The sequence below is a fragment of the Mobula birostris genome, chromosome 7 (assembly GCF_030028105.1).
Source record: "Mobula birostris isolate sMobBir1 chromosome 7, sMobBir1.hap1, whole genome shotgun sequence".
Lineage (NCBI taxonomy): Eukaryota > Metazoa > Chordata > Chondrichthyes > Myliobatiformes > Myliobatidae > Mobula > Mobula birostris.
This window is the reverse complement of record NC_092376.1, coordinates 73,246,403-73,263,796: the sequence shown is the minus strand read 5'-3', so window position 1 is coordinate 73,263,796 and position 17,394 is coordinate 73,246,403. Positions and strand designations below refer to the sequence as shown.

General features: G+C 44.0%; 1 protein-coding gene across 1 annotated transcript in view; it reads left to right on the top strand.

The window, feature by feature from the left end:
- LOC140200297 (sestrin-3-like) overlaps positions 1-17,394 on the top strand; it is a 138,530-nt gene that overhangs the window by 74,743 nt on the left and 46,393 nt on the right. The window contains exons 4-5 of the mRNA XM_072263408.1: positions 8,354-8,536; positions 12,564-12,800. Of these exons, the coding sequence (XP_072119509.1) occupies positions 8,354-8,536; positions 12,564-12,800 (420 nt within the window). The remainder of the gene's footprint in view (positions 1-8,353; positions 8,537-12,563; positions 12,801-17,394) is intronic.

The following is a 17,394-nucleotide window of genomic DNA, read 5'->3' as shown; positions in this document are numbered from 1 at the left end:
GGATCCAGCTATGGAGGGGGGCAATGAGGGGTGGGGCCAGATGAGGGGTGGATCCAGCTATGGAGGGGGGCGATGAGGGGTGGGGCCAGATGAGGGGGGGCGATGAGGGGTGGAGCCCGATAGAGGAGGGCGGGGCGATGAGGGGTGGAGCCCGATAGAGGGGGGCGGGGCGATGAGGGGTGGAGCCCGATAGAGCAGGGGGGTTGATGAGGGGTGGATCCAGCTATGGAGGGGGGCGATGAGGGGTGGGGCCAGATGAGGGGTGGATCCAGCTATGGAGGGGGGCGATGAGGGGTGGGGCCAGATGAGGGGGGGGCGATGAGGGGTGGAGCCCGATAGAGGAGGGCGGGGCGATGAGGGGTGGAGCCCGATAGAGCAGGGGGGTTGATGAGGGGTGGATCCAGCTATGGAGGGGGGCGATGAGGGGTGGGGCCAGATGAGGGGGGGCGATGAGGGGTGGGGCCAGATGAGGGGGGGGCGATGAGGGGTGGAGCCAGATGAGGAGGGGGGTGATGAGGGGTGGGGCCAGATGAGGAGGGGGGTGATGAGGGGTGGGGCCAGATAAGGAAGGGAGTGATGAGAGGTGGGGCCAGATAGAGGTCGGGGTGATGAGGGGTGGAGCCAGATGAGGAGGGGGGATGATGAGGGGTGGGGCCAGATGAGGAGGGGGGATGATGAGGGGTGGGGCCAGATGAGGAGGGGGGATGATGAGGGGTGGGGCCAGATAAGGAAGGGAGTGATGAGAGGTGGGGTCAGATAGAGGTCGGGGTGATGAGGGGTGGGGCCAGATAGAGGAGGGATGGAGCTGGGAGATGGTGGCTGGTGAGTGATAAGTAGGAACAGAAAAGGAAAGGAGCAAGACAAGAGTCTAGATCGCGTGTTCCCAACCTGGACCTCTTGCTTCATGGTATTGGTCCATGGGATCAAAAAGGTTGGGAACCCCTGGTCTAGATGGAGCCAGGTTGGGGGAGGGGAGGGGGAAGGTGGACAGAAGCTGTGAAGTGATAGTGGAGCCACAAGCCTGCAGATGCTGAAGTCTGGTAAGGAAAGGCGAGGTGATGGCTGTTGAAACCAGTTTGGGTGAGGCTATATTAGACCAAATTAGGTTATGTGTTTAGTCGTCTTCTTCTGTTGTCCATCGAAATCCAGTGACGACGTTCTCTCCTTCAACAGTGAGATCTTTGATGACTATACAGTCCTCTTGTGGACCCACATGCTCTATTGTAGGTGGGACATGTATATGTGGTAGTGGTGGCAACCATGGCTGCATTTCTCCTGGCTCTCTTCTGCTGTCTTCTGGTTGTTCTTTCCATCTCCAGAATACGAACCCCGTCCCTACACAGCTGTCGCCAAGTGGTACAGTCAGCAGCAACCTCCTCCAGGTCCTCGGGTCTGATCTTGCATTTCCTTAAAGCATTCTTCATCTGATCCTTATAGCGCTTCTTCAGCCCTCCAGCTGAGTGTCGACCATGATGTAGCTGGCCGTATAACACTCTATGGGGTAGCTGACATGGGGGCATCCTTATCACATGCCGCAGCCACTGCAGCTGGCAATGGGTGACCATGGCCTCAGTACTCCTATAGTTGGTCTTTACAAGTATTTCAGTGTGAGGCACCCGCTCACACCAGGTAATTCCCAGGATGCGCTGGAGGCAGCTTATGTGGAAATGCTCCAAGTACTTGATGTGACGGCTGTAGGTTACCCAAGCTTCACAGCTATAAAGGAGGGTGGTGACACAGACCGCTTGGTATACGGCGACCTTTGTGGAGGGACGAAAGCTCCTGTTCTGAAAGACTCTACGCCGAAGTCTCCCAAAGGCAGCTGATGCCTGTTTAATGCGGCTCTCTATGTCGTTGTCAATGCCGCTATCCTCAGAAAGAATGCTCCCCAGATATTTGAAAGATGGCACTACTGACAGCTTTTCATCACCAACACTGAAGGCAGGTAGAGTGGGTGGGACACTGGTACTCTATTGGCAAACCACTTCTGTCTTGATGGTATGTATTGACAGTCAGCCCCATCCTGCTGTACGCTCTCACCGCCACAGAAAGGACAGTCTGAAGATCCGCTGGAATATGGGCCACAAGAGCACAGTCATCTGCAAACTGCAGCTCCAGGACCCGCTCTCTACAGAATTTGGTAGTTGTGTGGAGCCTCCAGATGTCAAAGAGGTTGCCATCTAATCTGAAGTCCACTGCCACCCCGCTGCTGTCTTCAATCTCGTTGTGGAGAAGCTTGGTAATACACAAGAGGAAGATGTTAGAGTACCAGCATTAGTACACACCCCTGCATCACCCCTGTGTGTACAAGGAAGGGTTCAGACTCTTGTCCTCCTATGGTCACCTGAGCAGTCATCCCATCATGGAACTGGTGGAGGATGTTGACAAATTTCTTGGAACAGCCAAACCTGAGGAGGGCATCCCATAAGAGCTCTCTTGGCACAGTGTTGAATGCTTCGGAGAGGTCGACAAAGGCCATAAACATGTCCAGATATTGCTCCTGGCACTTTTCCTGAAGCTGCCAGGCTGTGAAGATCATGTCGATCATGCTGTTGTTCTTCCTAAATCCACACTGTGATTCAGGCAGCATTGACTTGGTGATGTTGCTGATGAGTCTCTGAAGCATCACCTTAGCCAGGACCTTTCCGGCACCAGAAAGGAGTGATATGCCCCTACTTTTGCCGCAGATGGCCTTGTCACACTTGTTCTTATAAATGACAACAATGTTTGCATTTCTCCATTGCTGTGGGATGTTCTTATCAGTCCAGGCCTCGGTGATGTACCGGTAGAGGGTGTGCATACTCAGGTACCCTCCGTTCTTCAGTAACTCAGCAGGGATATTGTCAGTGCCAGGGGATTTGTTGTTCCTAAGGGAATGGACAGCTGTTAGAAACTCCTGGAAGGTTGGTGGTAAACTGAGGTCGTGGATAGGAGGAAGTTCAGATAGTTCGTCCAGGATAGTGGGGTCTGCATCAGAGTCCTGATTAAGCAGGGTGTTAAAATGCTCAGCCCACCTCAGCAGAATGGTATTCTGATTCTTCAGAAGTGTGCAGAGCTGATATAGATTCACTGTTGTTCCATGGCTTTTTCAGCAGCAGAGACTGGAAATCTGGTCAGGATTGATGGGAAGATGAATGCTGTTAAATACACAATGAGCCTGGATAAAAACCTGCTAGCCTCTGCCAGAAAACTTAAACTGGGGAGGAAGTTTGTTTTTCAGCAGGATTATGACCCAAAACACACTGTCAGGGCAAGAATGGGGTGGCTTCAAATGAAGAAAATTGATGTCCTTGAGTGGCCCAGTCAGAGTCCTGACCTTAACCCGATTGAACATCCCTGGAAAGACCTCAAGATTGCTCACAAGGAGGTGCACTCAAGTAGGGGAGAGGAGTGAACCTGGGTGACATGGGAGTGGCAGTGGAGAAAGGGGAAGTTGTAAGAGAAAGCACCAGAGTATATGGAGGCGTGCGGAGGGGCAAAGGATGAGTGAACCAGGAAATCATGGAAGGAGTGGTCCCTGTGGGAAGTAGAATGGGAAGATGCTGCATCACAATGGGATGGGTCTTGTAGGCTGGGTGGGAGAAGGTGTAGTCAAGGTAGCTGTGAGTTTATATATAGTACGTTGTAAAAGTCTTTGGCCCTTAACCCTTCGTTCATGTAAATGAAAATTACAACCAGGAATTTTAATCAATTTAACAGAATTTTTATTCGTGTATCACATCCTCCTTTTTTTCACAGTAGAGCCCCAAAACAGGGGGGAAGCATGAAAAACTAAACATTCAAACACTGGAATGTCAGCAGTTCAAAAGTATTCATCCCCCGCCCCCCCTTTTTTGCTCAGTACTTAGTTGAACCACCTCCCACAGCTAATATAGTCTTTATGGACAAGTCTCTATTACACTTGCAGAACATGATGGAGCAAGGTTTTCTTATTCCTCCTTGCAAGCTGTGTCAGGTTAGGTGAGGAGCAGCAGCGGGGAGCAATCTTGAGGTCTTTCCAGGGATGTTCAATTGGGTTAAGGTCAGGACTCTGACTGGGCCACTCAAGGACATCTGTTTTCTTCATTTGAAGCCATTCCATTCTTGCCCAGACAGTGTGTTTTGGGTGATGGTCCTGCTGAAAGACAAACTTCCTCCCCAGTTTAAGCTTTCTGGCAGAGGCTAGCAGGTTTTTATCCAGGCTCACCTCTGTATTTAGCAGCCTTCATCTTCCCATCATTCCTGACCAGATTTCCAGTCTCTGCTGCTGAGAAGCATTGCCAGAGCCTGCTGCTGCCTCCACCATACCTTGCAGTAGGAATGGTGTTATCTGGCTAATGCACAATATTAGATTTCTAACACAGGTACCACTTAGTTTTGAGGCCAAAAAGTTCCACTTGAGTCTGATCTGACCACAAGACCTTCTTCCACATTACAGTTTCATCTACGTGACACTTTGCAAAGCCTTTACAGGCACGAATATGTTTTTTCTTAGCAAGAGCATTTCCTTGCCACGCTTCCATAAATGCCCATTTAATGCAAGGCCTTAGAGATTTTAGAGCTATGAACACCACCTCCAGTTGCAGCTACTGACTTCTCCAGCTCACTCAGAGTAACTGTTGGCTTCACAGTAACCTTTCTTACAAGTGCAATTCTTCTGCGGCGACTAAGTTTAGAGGAACAGCCTGACCTAGACAGTGTGGCTGTGGTTTCATATTTTTCCTGCTTTTTCACGATGGACTGCACTGTGCTCCAAGGTACATTCTGAGCCTTTGAGATGGTCTTGTACCCTTCCCTAGATTTGTGTTTCTCTATTATCATTTCCCTGACTTGTCTTGATTGCCTTTTTGTCTTCATTTTAGTTTGGTCTGTTGAAAATCTACCATACTGTTGGACCTTATAGAGAGAGGGGGTATTTATTCTTATAAATTCATTGAAAACAGGTGATTCTAAAGCTTTCTACATCAACAAATTGGGGGAGCTGGTAAGGCAATATTACACCTGAGGGAAGTTAGTGCAGTAATTACAAAGGGGATGAATACTTTTCTCAGCCTTACAATTCTGGTTTTTAATTTTTAGTAAATTGTTGACAGGTTTTGGAATTTTTCTTTTGATTTGACATGACGCACAATCTTTTGCAGATTAGCTGAAAAATCCTACTGCAATATATTTTAGATTTAGAAAATGAGACAGTAAAATGTGAAAATAGTTGTGGGAGCTAAGTACTTTTTCAAGGCATTGTATATTTCAGTAGGTAGTTTGTCTCTTCAGACAGAGACTGAGAGATCCAGAAAAAAGGGGAATGGTGTCAGAAGTGGTCCGAGTGAATTTGAGGGCAGGATGGAAGATGGGAACGAGGGTGACGAAATTGAGCTCCGTAGGAGGCAACACCAACATATTGACAGATACAACAGAGAAAGGTTGGAGGTGTGTTTTGGAACAAAGACATGTGGCTAGCAATTATCTGGATTTGCTCCAGATGACAGTATCTGCGATGTCTTGTGCCTCCAATGGAGAACTGAAGTTGTTGGGGGTAGCTGTCTTCTGAACAATGACACCAGTGATACCTCACTCACCACCTGCAGCCTATCCCACCCCCGCTTTCCATAGCCTCCACTAAATGATCATAAAAGATCTCAGACACAAGGAAATCTGCGGATGCTGGTGATAAAAGATCTCAGATTTATTTCCCTGGACGGATCCTCTTCAGTCTGTTGGCTAATATTTACTTTAGTGTGATTAGTTTCTTTTAATTTTCCTACATATCAAATGTATCAACACTTATAAATTGCCTTAGGATGTCCTGTGTTAGCAACAGATGTGACATAAATTCAAGTACTTCTTTTTAAGAGGGCTTAGGGGATTTATTTTAGTTGCAACTTACGTTTGAAAATGAGAGTTCACATGCAGGTCATAACTAAGCACTATATATACATGCTACATGGAACCGATTCCTAGCACGATAAGTTGGGCTCTTGATCTCAGTCTATTTTGTTATAACCTTGTACCTCATTGTTTGCCTGCACTGCACTTTGTATCTGTAACACTTGCTCTGTCCTGTGATTAGATTAGATTAGATTCAACTTTATTGTCATTGTGCCGAGTACAGTTACAAAGCCAATGAAATGCAGTTAGCATCTAACCAGAAAAGCAAAGAATAGTGTTATTTTCTTACCTTCTACTGCCTCAATGCACTGCTATATGAATTGATCTATATGAATAATGATAAGGTAAGTTTTTCACTGTACCTCATGACACTATAAACAGATTTACCAGACTACAAGGAAACAGTTCTTTGAAAACTTTGAAAGAATAATCTTAAGTTATGGCTTGCATTCATACTGCCTACATATCTTTGTGTGTGTTCGTAAATCGTTGTTGATGAGGACCTCAACACCATTATGATATTGATGGTGTTGAGACTAATGCATGATTTGGATTTAAGTGAGGGAGAGTTGCGCAGCGTCTGTCTCACTCTCTCTTCCCAATTTCCATCTGGATCCAGTGGCAAGACTGAGTTGAGACGGCTGGAGATAGGACTAGGCGCAGTGGATGACCAGGACGTCTACATATCTTTATATACTGTATATACAACATGTTCCGTTATAAACCATCCTGTTTCCTTATGGTTGAGCTGTTACTAATTAGTGGCCACAGACATTTATCTGGAAGATATATTTTTGCTTTTCACTGTTATTAATTGGTGAATTAATCCTCTGGATATACAGTGGATTCCAGTTAATTGGGCCTTCAGTTAATCAAGGCAGTCACTTATTTGGGATAACTCTTAAAGAGCAAAAACTAATAGAGAAATTAGCTGGGATTCTCTTCATTCATTTGGAACACCATGCTGCTTAATTGGGGCTGGAGACTGTAGCCAAGCAGTTTCTATCCAGTGTCAGATGGGTGTATTAATGTAGTCGTTAGACATTACACCGTGCTTAGAGTGTACAGTTTTCAAACAGTGTCAGTTTTTGTGTGCTCATGTTCAAATGGGGTGATTTTTCTTTTTCTCACTGATAGCTGGCGAGAAGTAAGCAATAAGACAATTCAGAACATCTTTGCTCACTGTAGTTTCAAGCATTCAGGCTTGCAGATGCCAGAAAAGGCCAGGAGTAGAACTGAAGTGATGTCACCACTTTAAGTTAGGATCTATGAATAATTTTAAGGTGTCAACAATAATCTTGAATTTTACAATGAAAATGAAGATATAGAGGTTGCAGTCATCCAAGGCATTGTGTCAAGGCAGTCCATCATCTATGCTAAGTGTCTGTGCTGATTTTGTTCATTTACAGTTAATCAAAAGAACACCCCAGCAAACTCTGGATGAATTCCTTTGGAAGTCACTATTAGAAACTAACACACAGTCTTATAGTACTGGTAGTGTTCTAATTTGTTCTATATTTCATTTAAATGCATAATTTATTACTTAGTTAAATGTTAGTTTTTTTACACACTGTTAACTATGAAACTTTGGCTAATTAGGGCAGCAGCTTAATTGGGCCAAAATGTGTCCTGATGTGTCACAATTAACAAGAATCCAGTGTTATCTGTATTTTTCCAGCATTTATTCTGAGAAACCCACACGCTCAAAATTTGGTGACTAGATGCTGTATTTGGTTTGAGCCAAATTCATCTTGCAAATCCACACATCTTAGTTTTGTAAAATCAAAATTTAAAGTGTAAAATTGATCTTGTTTCCAAGTATGAGGCAGGGTTATAAAGCACGTCATTTACTAAAAGGGCACAGATTATAATCCAGCATTAGGTTGTTTTAATCGAAACAGTATCCTTGCATTATGGGAAAGCCAGGGTGAATTGACTGCAGCATTTCTTTACATGCCTTTTAAAAAAATTCACTTTGAAGCATTATGAAAAGCTTGAATTTTAGGATTAGCCTTCATTTTGGAGCACTCAGAGTTGTCAGTCATCGTTTTTATTTATGGAAGATGGGCTGCTGTTGCTTTCTAGTCTTAAATGATGGAACTGAAGCTGCTATTAAAAAGAAAAGATCTGTCTCATTTATTTTCTTGTAACATTGAAAGCTTTCAGTGTTAAATTTTCCTCTAGTGTTAGGTCAAGGTACTGTACAAGAATGAACATATTGGGATTTGAAGTTCTTTATTTGACTGCAAAATTGGTAATACTTGGTGAATTTCTGACATTACATTATGACATCTCAAAATGTGGAAATTAAGATCATGTTTACCTATAGTCCAATGACAGAAGGTGTCCACCATGGTGTATAGAATTTAGCCCATTGCTTCATTTAAAAAAAACATTTGCAAGTATTCTCAAAGTCCTACACATTCACCTTCAGACTCTGTTATTCTGCTGATTCTGTCTCCTACTTGTGATTTTTTTTTCAATCTAGGCTGCTGCCAGGCACCAATGTTCCTATCTGGTGAACATGCATATAAATGAGTTCTTGCAGGTGGGTGGAGACAGTGAATGGCTCGGTGGCTTGGAGTACATCCCCCAGAAACTGCAAAACCTCAATGAAGTCAACAAAATCCTTGCCCACAGACCATGGCTGATCACTAAGGAACACATTAAGGTAAAAGTCATGAAGATCCTTCTGTTTTTGAATAATCATAGGCTCTTTGTGGCCTTCTGTAAATGTGTGCCTGTACTTTAAGAGCAACAAACATCTTCTAATTCAGAAGTACAGAAGATGTAGCGTGATTAGGATCAACTGTTCATAAGATTGTTTCTTTATCTTCCATTATAAAGAGCTGACTAACTCCTGAGATATTATAATTCTGTGAACTACTCTTGCTTGGTTACATATCTCTTTCCCTCAAAATTCCCCTGTGCGTTTCATATGCGATTAGCTAAAAGTAAATTAATAACAAGTAACATTGGCATTTTATATTCAGTTCATTGTAGATGCCTTAAACATTGGCTGGTTTTGATGTCTGGTTAGTTAGACACACAAATATTATTGACAGTAAAACATGTCATGCGCATCATGGAAACAGTTCTTTTGGCATTGTATCCAAGTCAACCAGCAAGAACCCATGTGTGCAAATTGCATATGCCTGCTCTAGGTTCTAGCCTTCTATGCCTTAGTGATTCAAGTGCTTGTCTAGTTACTGCTAAGACGTTTGTAAGTACCTGCCTCCATTGCCCAAAAAAGCAGAATGTGCCGTAAATGCAACCACCCTCTGGGCAGAAAACAGATCTTATTTGTTTGGAATCACCCTGTCTGAAATAGTCCCTTTGTTTTTCACACTCCTCAAATTCTCAGTGCTGCTGGTCTCACTAAACCTGCTGCTGAAACCTAACTTCCTCTTTCCCAATTCTGATGTAGGGTCAAAAGTTAACTATTTCCCTCTCCACAGATGCTGCCTGACATGCTGAATATTTCCAGCGTTATCTGCTTTTAATCTTGTGCCTTCCTTTCTGCCCATCTCTCCGGCTATGCATCTGCTCCAGCATTAACCTGTTTCTATATCTGAGCATAGCACTGGAGATTGACTGTTTATCTTGTTTCTGATTTCAAAACCTGCCAGCTGGACTTCATCCCTTGTTCTACCTAAATGCTTGGGACCCGTGTGAGCTATTATCTTCGACTCACAAACAGGAGAAAATCTGCAGATCCAAGCAACACACACAAAATGCTGGAGGATCTCAGCAGGCCAGGCAGCATCCATGGAAAAGGGTACAGTTGGCGTTTCGGGCCAAGACCCTTTAGCAGGGCTGGAGAAAAAAAAGATGTGTAGACTACACACCCTCCAATCACCTGGTACAATCACCTATATCAATTGTTCTGTGATCTTTTGCCTCAGTCCTGTCTCCCTTTCTGCCATGGTTCACTGTGCTCTCCTATTAGGTTCCTTATTCAGCCCTTTACCTCCTTCCACCAATCCCTGCCCAACCTAATTCAGCTCTCCTTGCCCACCCACCCACCCACCCACCCACCCACCCACCCACCCACCTACCCACCCACCTTCCCACTCACTCACCCACCTTCCCACTCACTCACCCACCTTCCCACTCACTCACCCACCTTCCCACTCACCTGATCTCACCTGACACCTGCTAGCTTGGACTGCTTCCCTCCCCCGACTTCCTTATTCTGGCTTTTGCCCCCTTCCTTTCCAGTCCTGATGAAGGGTCTAAGCACGAAATGTCAATTGTTTATTCCTCCATAGATGCTGATTCCCTCCAGCACTATGTGTGTGTTGCACCAGCCTTCCAGCATCAGAATCTCTTGTGTTTATAAGAGCAGAATAAAATTCACCCTCGAGAATCACCTGCCTGCTTTTTTATTTTGTCTGTCTGGCAGTAACCTAGTCTAACTTGAATCAAACTGCCTCTTGAAATGTGCTCCAGAGTTGCCAACGCTGGCAAGAATGACAGAAGATTCACAAGAATGTTGCCAGGACCCGGGCCTGAGTTACAGGGAGATAATGGTTAGACTGGGACTTCATGCTTTGAAGCACAAGACACAGAAGGGTGACCTTGTAGAGTGGGATAAAATCCAGAGGGGTATGGATAAAGATTATGCAGACAATTTATTTTCTGGAAAAAGAGCATCAAAATGATAGGGCATAGATTTATGGTAGGAGGGGCACAATTTGAAAAGGAACTGAAGGGGCAACTCTTCACACGGGGTGATGAATATATGGAACAAGCTGCCAGTAAGACAGATATGATACAGTGATAGCATAAAAGGGTTCAGAGGGATATTGGCCAAATGTGAGAAAAAGGTAAATAGATTAGATGCCCCTCTTGGTCAGTATGGATGAGTTGAGTTGAAGGGCTTGTTTCTGTGCTGTGTGACTCTGACTCTATAAATCTGAAATAAAACAAAGTGCTAGAAATCCTTAACAGGCCAAGCTGTGTTTTTGGAAAGAAAAACAGCTAACAATTCAGCACCCTTTGTCAGAACTGAGAAAGGGATGGCAAGTTAGTTTTACACAGCAAGTAGTACAACAAAGGCTTGGATAGGGCAAAAGGACCATCTGTGATAGGGTGAGGCTATGTTGTCTTGGCAAAAACTGGACTCAAGATTACCTATTTGACAGATTACTGAGGGTGATTGGATGAAAACGATGACAAGGGAACATAAAACTCAGATGAGCACAGATAGAAGGCAAGGTCACCAACAGTTGAGAGGCAGCAATATTTCTGCATTGATGTCAAGGTATTGCTGCTTGTTCTTGCATTGGGCCTCATTGTTTTACAGATAGACGTCAAAGTTGAAGTAGATTGGAATAAAGTGGCAGGCAATGAGAAACTTAAGTGTCACCTAATCCAGATCAAACACAAGTTGACCACTGTATGTGTTTGGTTTCTCTGGGACAGGAGAGCCCACATTGTAAACTGGGTTGGACATCAGTTGTGTAAGCACAAGTCTGGTCTGGAGGTTGAGTTACTCTGGCTGACAGCACCTTCTGTGCCTGTGTTTGCCCAGGATATGAATAAGATTGCTGAAGGTCTCACATGGTGCAGGATGTGTATTCTTCAGTGTCAGTCATCTGCCCATATTCCTTCCTGCTTGATTAGCTCACCAAGCAGAAACAGGAATAACTTTTTTTAAAAAATGTAAATCTGTATTATTGCCCTTTCTCAGTGTGAAGTCCCCTTCTCAAAGTTCACCCGGCAGAGGTATTGCTCCATGCTTAAAACGTTGTTGCACCTTAGGAGAACCCATAGCTCTTGTATTCCAATTACCTTGCCTGGAGTCATTTTAAAGATTTTAATGGCTTTAAAATTTATAAGCTCTGAGATTTTAACAGTGTGCAATACATTCAATATTGATTGAAAAATTAAAAAAAAAAATGGAAATGCTTTGTAGATCCAGCAGCATTTGGAGAAAGAAGCAGTTAACATTTCAGGTTAACCTTGCAAATCAGAATGCGGATGGTCATTAACCCGCTGAGTTACTTTACTCCCAGTAGAAGAGTCAGTGAGCCCCTGATGGGCAAGGGGAACACTTCAAAAATAACATCAAAATCAGCCTGAAGAGATTCAACATTACATCTAAAAACTGGGAAGACAAAGCACCTGATGCACCCAGAGGAAATCTGTTCAAGAGTGAGCTGTGCCTGACGAGAATGACCTCCGATCTGCCTCAGAGAACTAACAGCAGCTGCAAAAGGAGAGCTTGAACAACCAAAAGACCCAACCACTAACCACAGCCACCACTTCCTCTTGCAAACACTGCAGCAGAATATGTGGATCACGGATTGGACTCTGTCGCCACCTGAGGACACCAACAATAGACGACCCTTAGGAGAACATCATACTTGACTTGAGTGATCACACCAAATAGTTTCCATCACACTTTTTTTACTTTGTATTTCCAGTATCTTCAGTACTTTACAATGTTTATGTCTGTAAGTTATCCAGAATCCCTAATAATAGATTGGTAGAGGAACTGCTTTTAGACATCGAAACATTTCACTTTATTGACTTTGTATTTTAATTGCACATCATTATTATTTCCTGAAGTATTTTTAAAGTCTATCACCAGTAGCCCTGCAGCTTGATCTTTATGAAGAAGCTAGGTGTGTTATTAAGAGCTTTGGTACACAAGAAATAGAAATAATTGTTTCTCTTTTCTTTATTTTCAGAAATTGCTTAAAACAGGGGAGAACAGTTGGTCTCTGGCTGAGCTGGTACATGCCATGGTGCTGTTAGCACACTACCATGCCTTGGCGAGTTTTGTCTTTGGAAGTGGCATTAATCCGGAGATTGATCAAGACGCCAGCCACAGCTTCAGAGCACCGGTCGTCAGCAACTTCTGTGTGTGCAGTAGCACTAACAAGAGCCAGGGGGAGGATGCTATATTTGCGCACAACAGTCCTGGGGTTAGTGCAGGGAAATCAAGATCCTAATTCATCATCAAACAAATTATTTTCCCATTTTAGGATAGTGTTAAGTATTATAAAGCTGGTGATGTAGTGTTTTTGGAATGTATGATTTATAGGTTTGACAGTTATTTAACTTTGTAAATTAATTTTCATGGTAGATTTAAGTATTTGGTTGCCACACTTAGAAGCTGCTAGGATCCCATGAGGCATTTACTGTTTGATCTTCGTTTTCACCATCTTCAGTTTCTTTCTTACATATTTACTGTAGACCAGAGATAAACTATCACTAATTAGATTATGAGAACACTCAGTCCTCCTTTATTGTCACTTAGAAATGCATACATGCATTAAGAAATGATACAATGTTCCTCCAGAGTGATATCTCAGAAAAACAGGACAAACTAAAGACTAACACTGACAGAACCACATAATTATAACGTATAATTACAGCAGTGCAAAACAATACCATAATTTGATAAAGGACAGACCATGGGCAGGGTTTTAAAAAAGAGTCTCAAGTCCCGATGGACTCCCGAGTCCCCGATAGCAGGTGGCAAAGGGGAGAAACTCCCTGCCATAAACGTCTAGGCACCGACAACTGCTGATGCCTTGGAAGCAGCCGACCACAGCCGACACTGAGTCCGTCCATCCAAAAACTTCGAGCCTCTGACCAGCCCCTCCGATACAGCCTCCCGAGCGCCATCCTTTGCCGAGCGCCTTCGACCTTGCCCCGGCCGCTAAAACAAGCAAAGCTGAGGCTTCGGGGCTTTCTGCTCCGGAGATTCCAGTTACCACACAGTAGCAGCGGCAGCAAAGCGAGCATTTCAGAAGTTTCTCCAGATGTTCCTCCGTACTCTCATGTCTGTCTCCATCAAATCAGAATTGTGCACAGTCCCCTACTTGACAGATTACAGATATCATTCACCGGAGAGGCTGCGCGTGCTGCGTCGCGCCATCTTCTCCTCCTCCTCTAATTAGGTCTAGAGCAAAGCAAATGAGAGAGACTGTCTACTCACAATGTTATTATTGGTCTTTAAATATTTTCTTTTTCTTTACTGAGTAAGGCCATAAGACACGAGAACAGAATTAGGCCATTCGGCCCATCGAGTCTGCTCAGCTATTCCATCGTGGCTGATTCATTACCCCTCTAAACTCTATTCTCATGCCTTCTCCCCGTAACCTTTGATGTTCAGACTAACCGTGAATCTGTCAACTTCTGCTTTAAACATACTCAATGACTTGGCCTCCACAGCCCTCTGTGACAATGAATTCCACAGATTCTGCAGCCTCTGGTTCAAGAAATTCCTAAATTTCCCCTGGCTAAAGAAATAGGTCCTTCACCAAGCACTTATGCTCCATCGCCAGAAAATGCGGGATCTCCCAGTGGCCATCCATTTTAATTCCACTTCCCATTTCCATTCCGATATGTCCATCCATGGCCTCCTCCGCTATCGTAATGAGGCTACACTTTGGTTGGAAGAACAATACCTTAAATTCTGTCTGGGTAGCCTCTAACCTTATGGAGTGAATGTCAATTTCTCAGACTTCTGGTAATGCCCCCCACCAGCCCCCTGTTCATCATTTCCCATCCCCTTTTCCCTCTCTTGCCTTGTCTCCTTGCCTGCCCATCACCCCCCTCTGGTGCTCCTTCCCCTTTTTCGTTCTTCTATGGTTTTGTATCTTCTCCTATCAGATTCCCCTTTCTCCAGCCCTCTATCTCTTTCAGCAATCAGTATCCCAGCTCTTTACTTCATCCCTCCCCCACCAGGTTTCACCTATCTCCTTATGTTTCTCTTCCCCAGCCACCTTTTAAATCTACAAGCTCTATTTCCAGAAAAGTGGGGATATTTTCCAAAATGCAATAAAACCAAAAATCTGTGATATGTTACTTCACATGAACCTTTATTTAACTGACAAAAGTACAAAGAGAAGATTTTCAATAGTTTTACTGACCAACTTAATTGTATTTTGTAAATATACACAAAGTTAGAATTTGCTGGCTGCAACACACTCAACAGAAGTTGGGACAGAGTTAGAACAAGATTGCAAAGTGCACAGAATATTCAAGTAACACCGGTTTGGAAGACTTCACATTAAGCAGGCTAATTGGTAGCGGGTGAGGTATCATGACTGGGTATAAAAGTAGCGTCCATCAAAGGCTCAGTCTTTGCAAGCAAGGATGGGTCGTGGCTCACCCCTTTGTGCCAAAATTCGTGAGAGAATTGTTAGTCAGTTCAAAAGGAACATTTCTCAATGCAAGATTGCAGAGAATTTAGGTCTTTCAACACCTACAGTACATAATATTGTGAAAAGATTCAGAGAATTCAGATCATCTCAGTGCGGAAAGGTCAGAAACCACTGTTGAATGCGCGTGATCTTTGAGACCTCAGGCGGCACTGCCTAAGAAACTGTCATGCTACTGTGACAATTATAGCCACCTGGGCTCAGGAGTACTTCGGAAAACCATTGTCACTCAACACAGTCCGTCGCTGCATTCAGAAATGCAACTTGAAACTGTATTATGCAAGAAGGAAGCTATACATCAACTCTATGCAGAAACGCCGGCGAGTTCTCTGGGCCCAAGCTCATCTCAGATGGACCGAAAGACTGTGGAACCATGTGCTGTGGTCAGATGAATCCACATTTCAGCTAGTTTTCGGGAAAAACGGGCGTCGAGTTCTCCATGCCAAAGATGAAAATGACCATCCAGATTGTTGTCAGCGAAAGCTGCAAAAGCCAGCATCTGTGGTGGTATGGGAGTGCATCAGTGCCCACGGCATGGGTGAGTTGCATGTATGTGAAGGTACCATTGACTCTGAAGTGTATATTAGGATTTTAGAGAGACATATGTTGCCATCAAGGTGACGTCTCTTCCCGGGATCCATGCTTATTTCAGCAGGACAATGCCAGACCACATTCTGCACGGGCTACAACAGCGTGGCTTTGTAGACACAGAGTGCGTGTGTTTGACTGGCCTGCTGCCAGTCCAGATCTATCTCCTATTGAAAATGTATGGCGCATCATGAAGAGGAGAATCAGACAACGGAGACCACGGACTGTTGAGCAGCTGAAGTCTTATATCAAGCAAGAATGGACAAAATTTCCAGTTGCAAATCTACTACAACTAATATTCTCAGTTCCAAAACGATTAAAAAGTGTTATTAAAAGGAAAGGTGATGTAACACAATGGTAAACATGCCTGTCCCAACTTTTGCTAAGTATGTTGCAGCCATCAAATTCTAAGTTTGTGTATGTTTACAAAATACAATTAAGTTGGTCAGTAAAACTATTGAAAACCTTTGTACTTTTGTCAGTTAAATAAAGGTTCACGTGAATTAACATATCACAGATTTTTGTTCTTATTGCATTTTGGAAAATATCCCAACTTTTCTGGAAGTGGGGTTTGTACTTCTCAACATTTTTCTCTAGTCCTGCAGAAGGGTTTCGGCCCAAAATGTCGACTGTATTCTTTTCCATAGATGCTGCCTGGCCTGCAGAGTTCCTCCAACTTTTGTGTGTTGCTTGGATTTCCAGCATCTGCAGATTTGCTCTTGTTCCTCATGGACATCACTCTATTCTGAGACTGTGCCTCCTGGTCCTAGACTTGTCCACAGTAGGAAACATCCTCTCCACACCCACTCTGTCTAGGCCTTTCAGTATTCAATAGGTTTCAGTGAGATCCCCCTCATTTCTTCTAAACTCCATCGAGTACGGGCCCAGAACCATCAAACGTGCCTTTTACGTTAACCCTTTCCTTCCCAGAATAATTCTTGTGAAACTCCTCTGGATCCTCTCAAATGCCAGCACATCCTTCTGTACAAAAGCCGACCAAAACTGCTCACAATACTCCAAGTGCAATTTAAAGCTTCAGCATCATAGCCCTGTTCTTGTCCTCTTGAAATGAATGCTAATATCACATTTTCCTTCCTCACTACAGACTCAACCTACAAGTTAACCTTTACAGAATCCTGCACAATGACGCCCAAGTCCCGTTGCACCTCTGATTTTTAATTTTCTCTCCATTATAAAATAGTGTACACCTTTATTCCTTCTACCAAAGTGCATGACCATACACTTCCCTAAACTATGTTACATCTGCATCTTCTTTGCCCATACTCCCACTCTATCCAAGTTCTTCTGCAGACAGCCTGCTTCCTCAACACTATTTGCCCTCCCACCTATCTTTGTATCTTCTGCAAGCTTGGCCAAGGGCATGAATTCCGTCATCCAAATCATTGACATATAACGTGAAAAGAAACAGTCCCAACATAGACACCTGCGGAACACCACTTGTCACCGGCAGCCAGTCAGAATAGACCCCTTTTATTTCCACTCCTTGTCTCCTGCCAGTCAGCCAAAGCTCGATCCATGCTAGTATCTTTCCTGTAATACCATGAGCATTTATCTTCTTAAGCCACCTAATGTTGAGCACCTTTTCAAAGGCCTTCTGAAAATCCAAGTAAACGACATCCATTGACTCTCCTTTATTTATCCTGTCTGTTATTTCCTTAAAGAATTCCAACAGGTTTGTCAGGCAAGGTTTCCCCAAAAGGAAACCATGCTGACTGTGGCCTATTTTATCATATGCTTT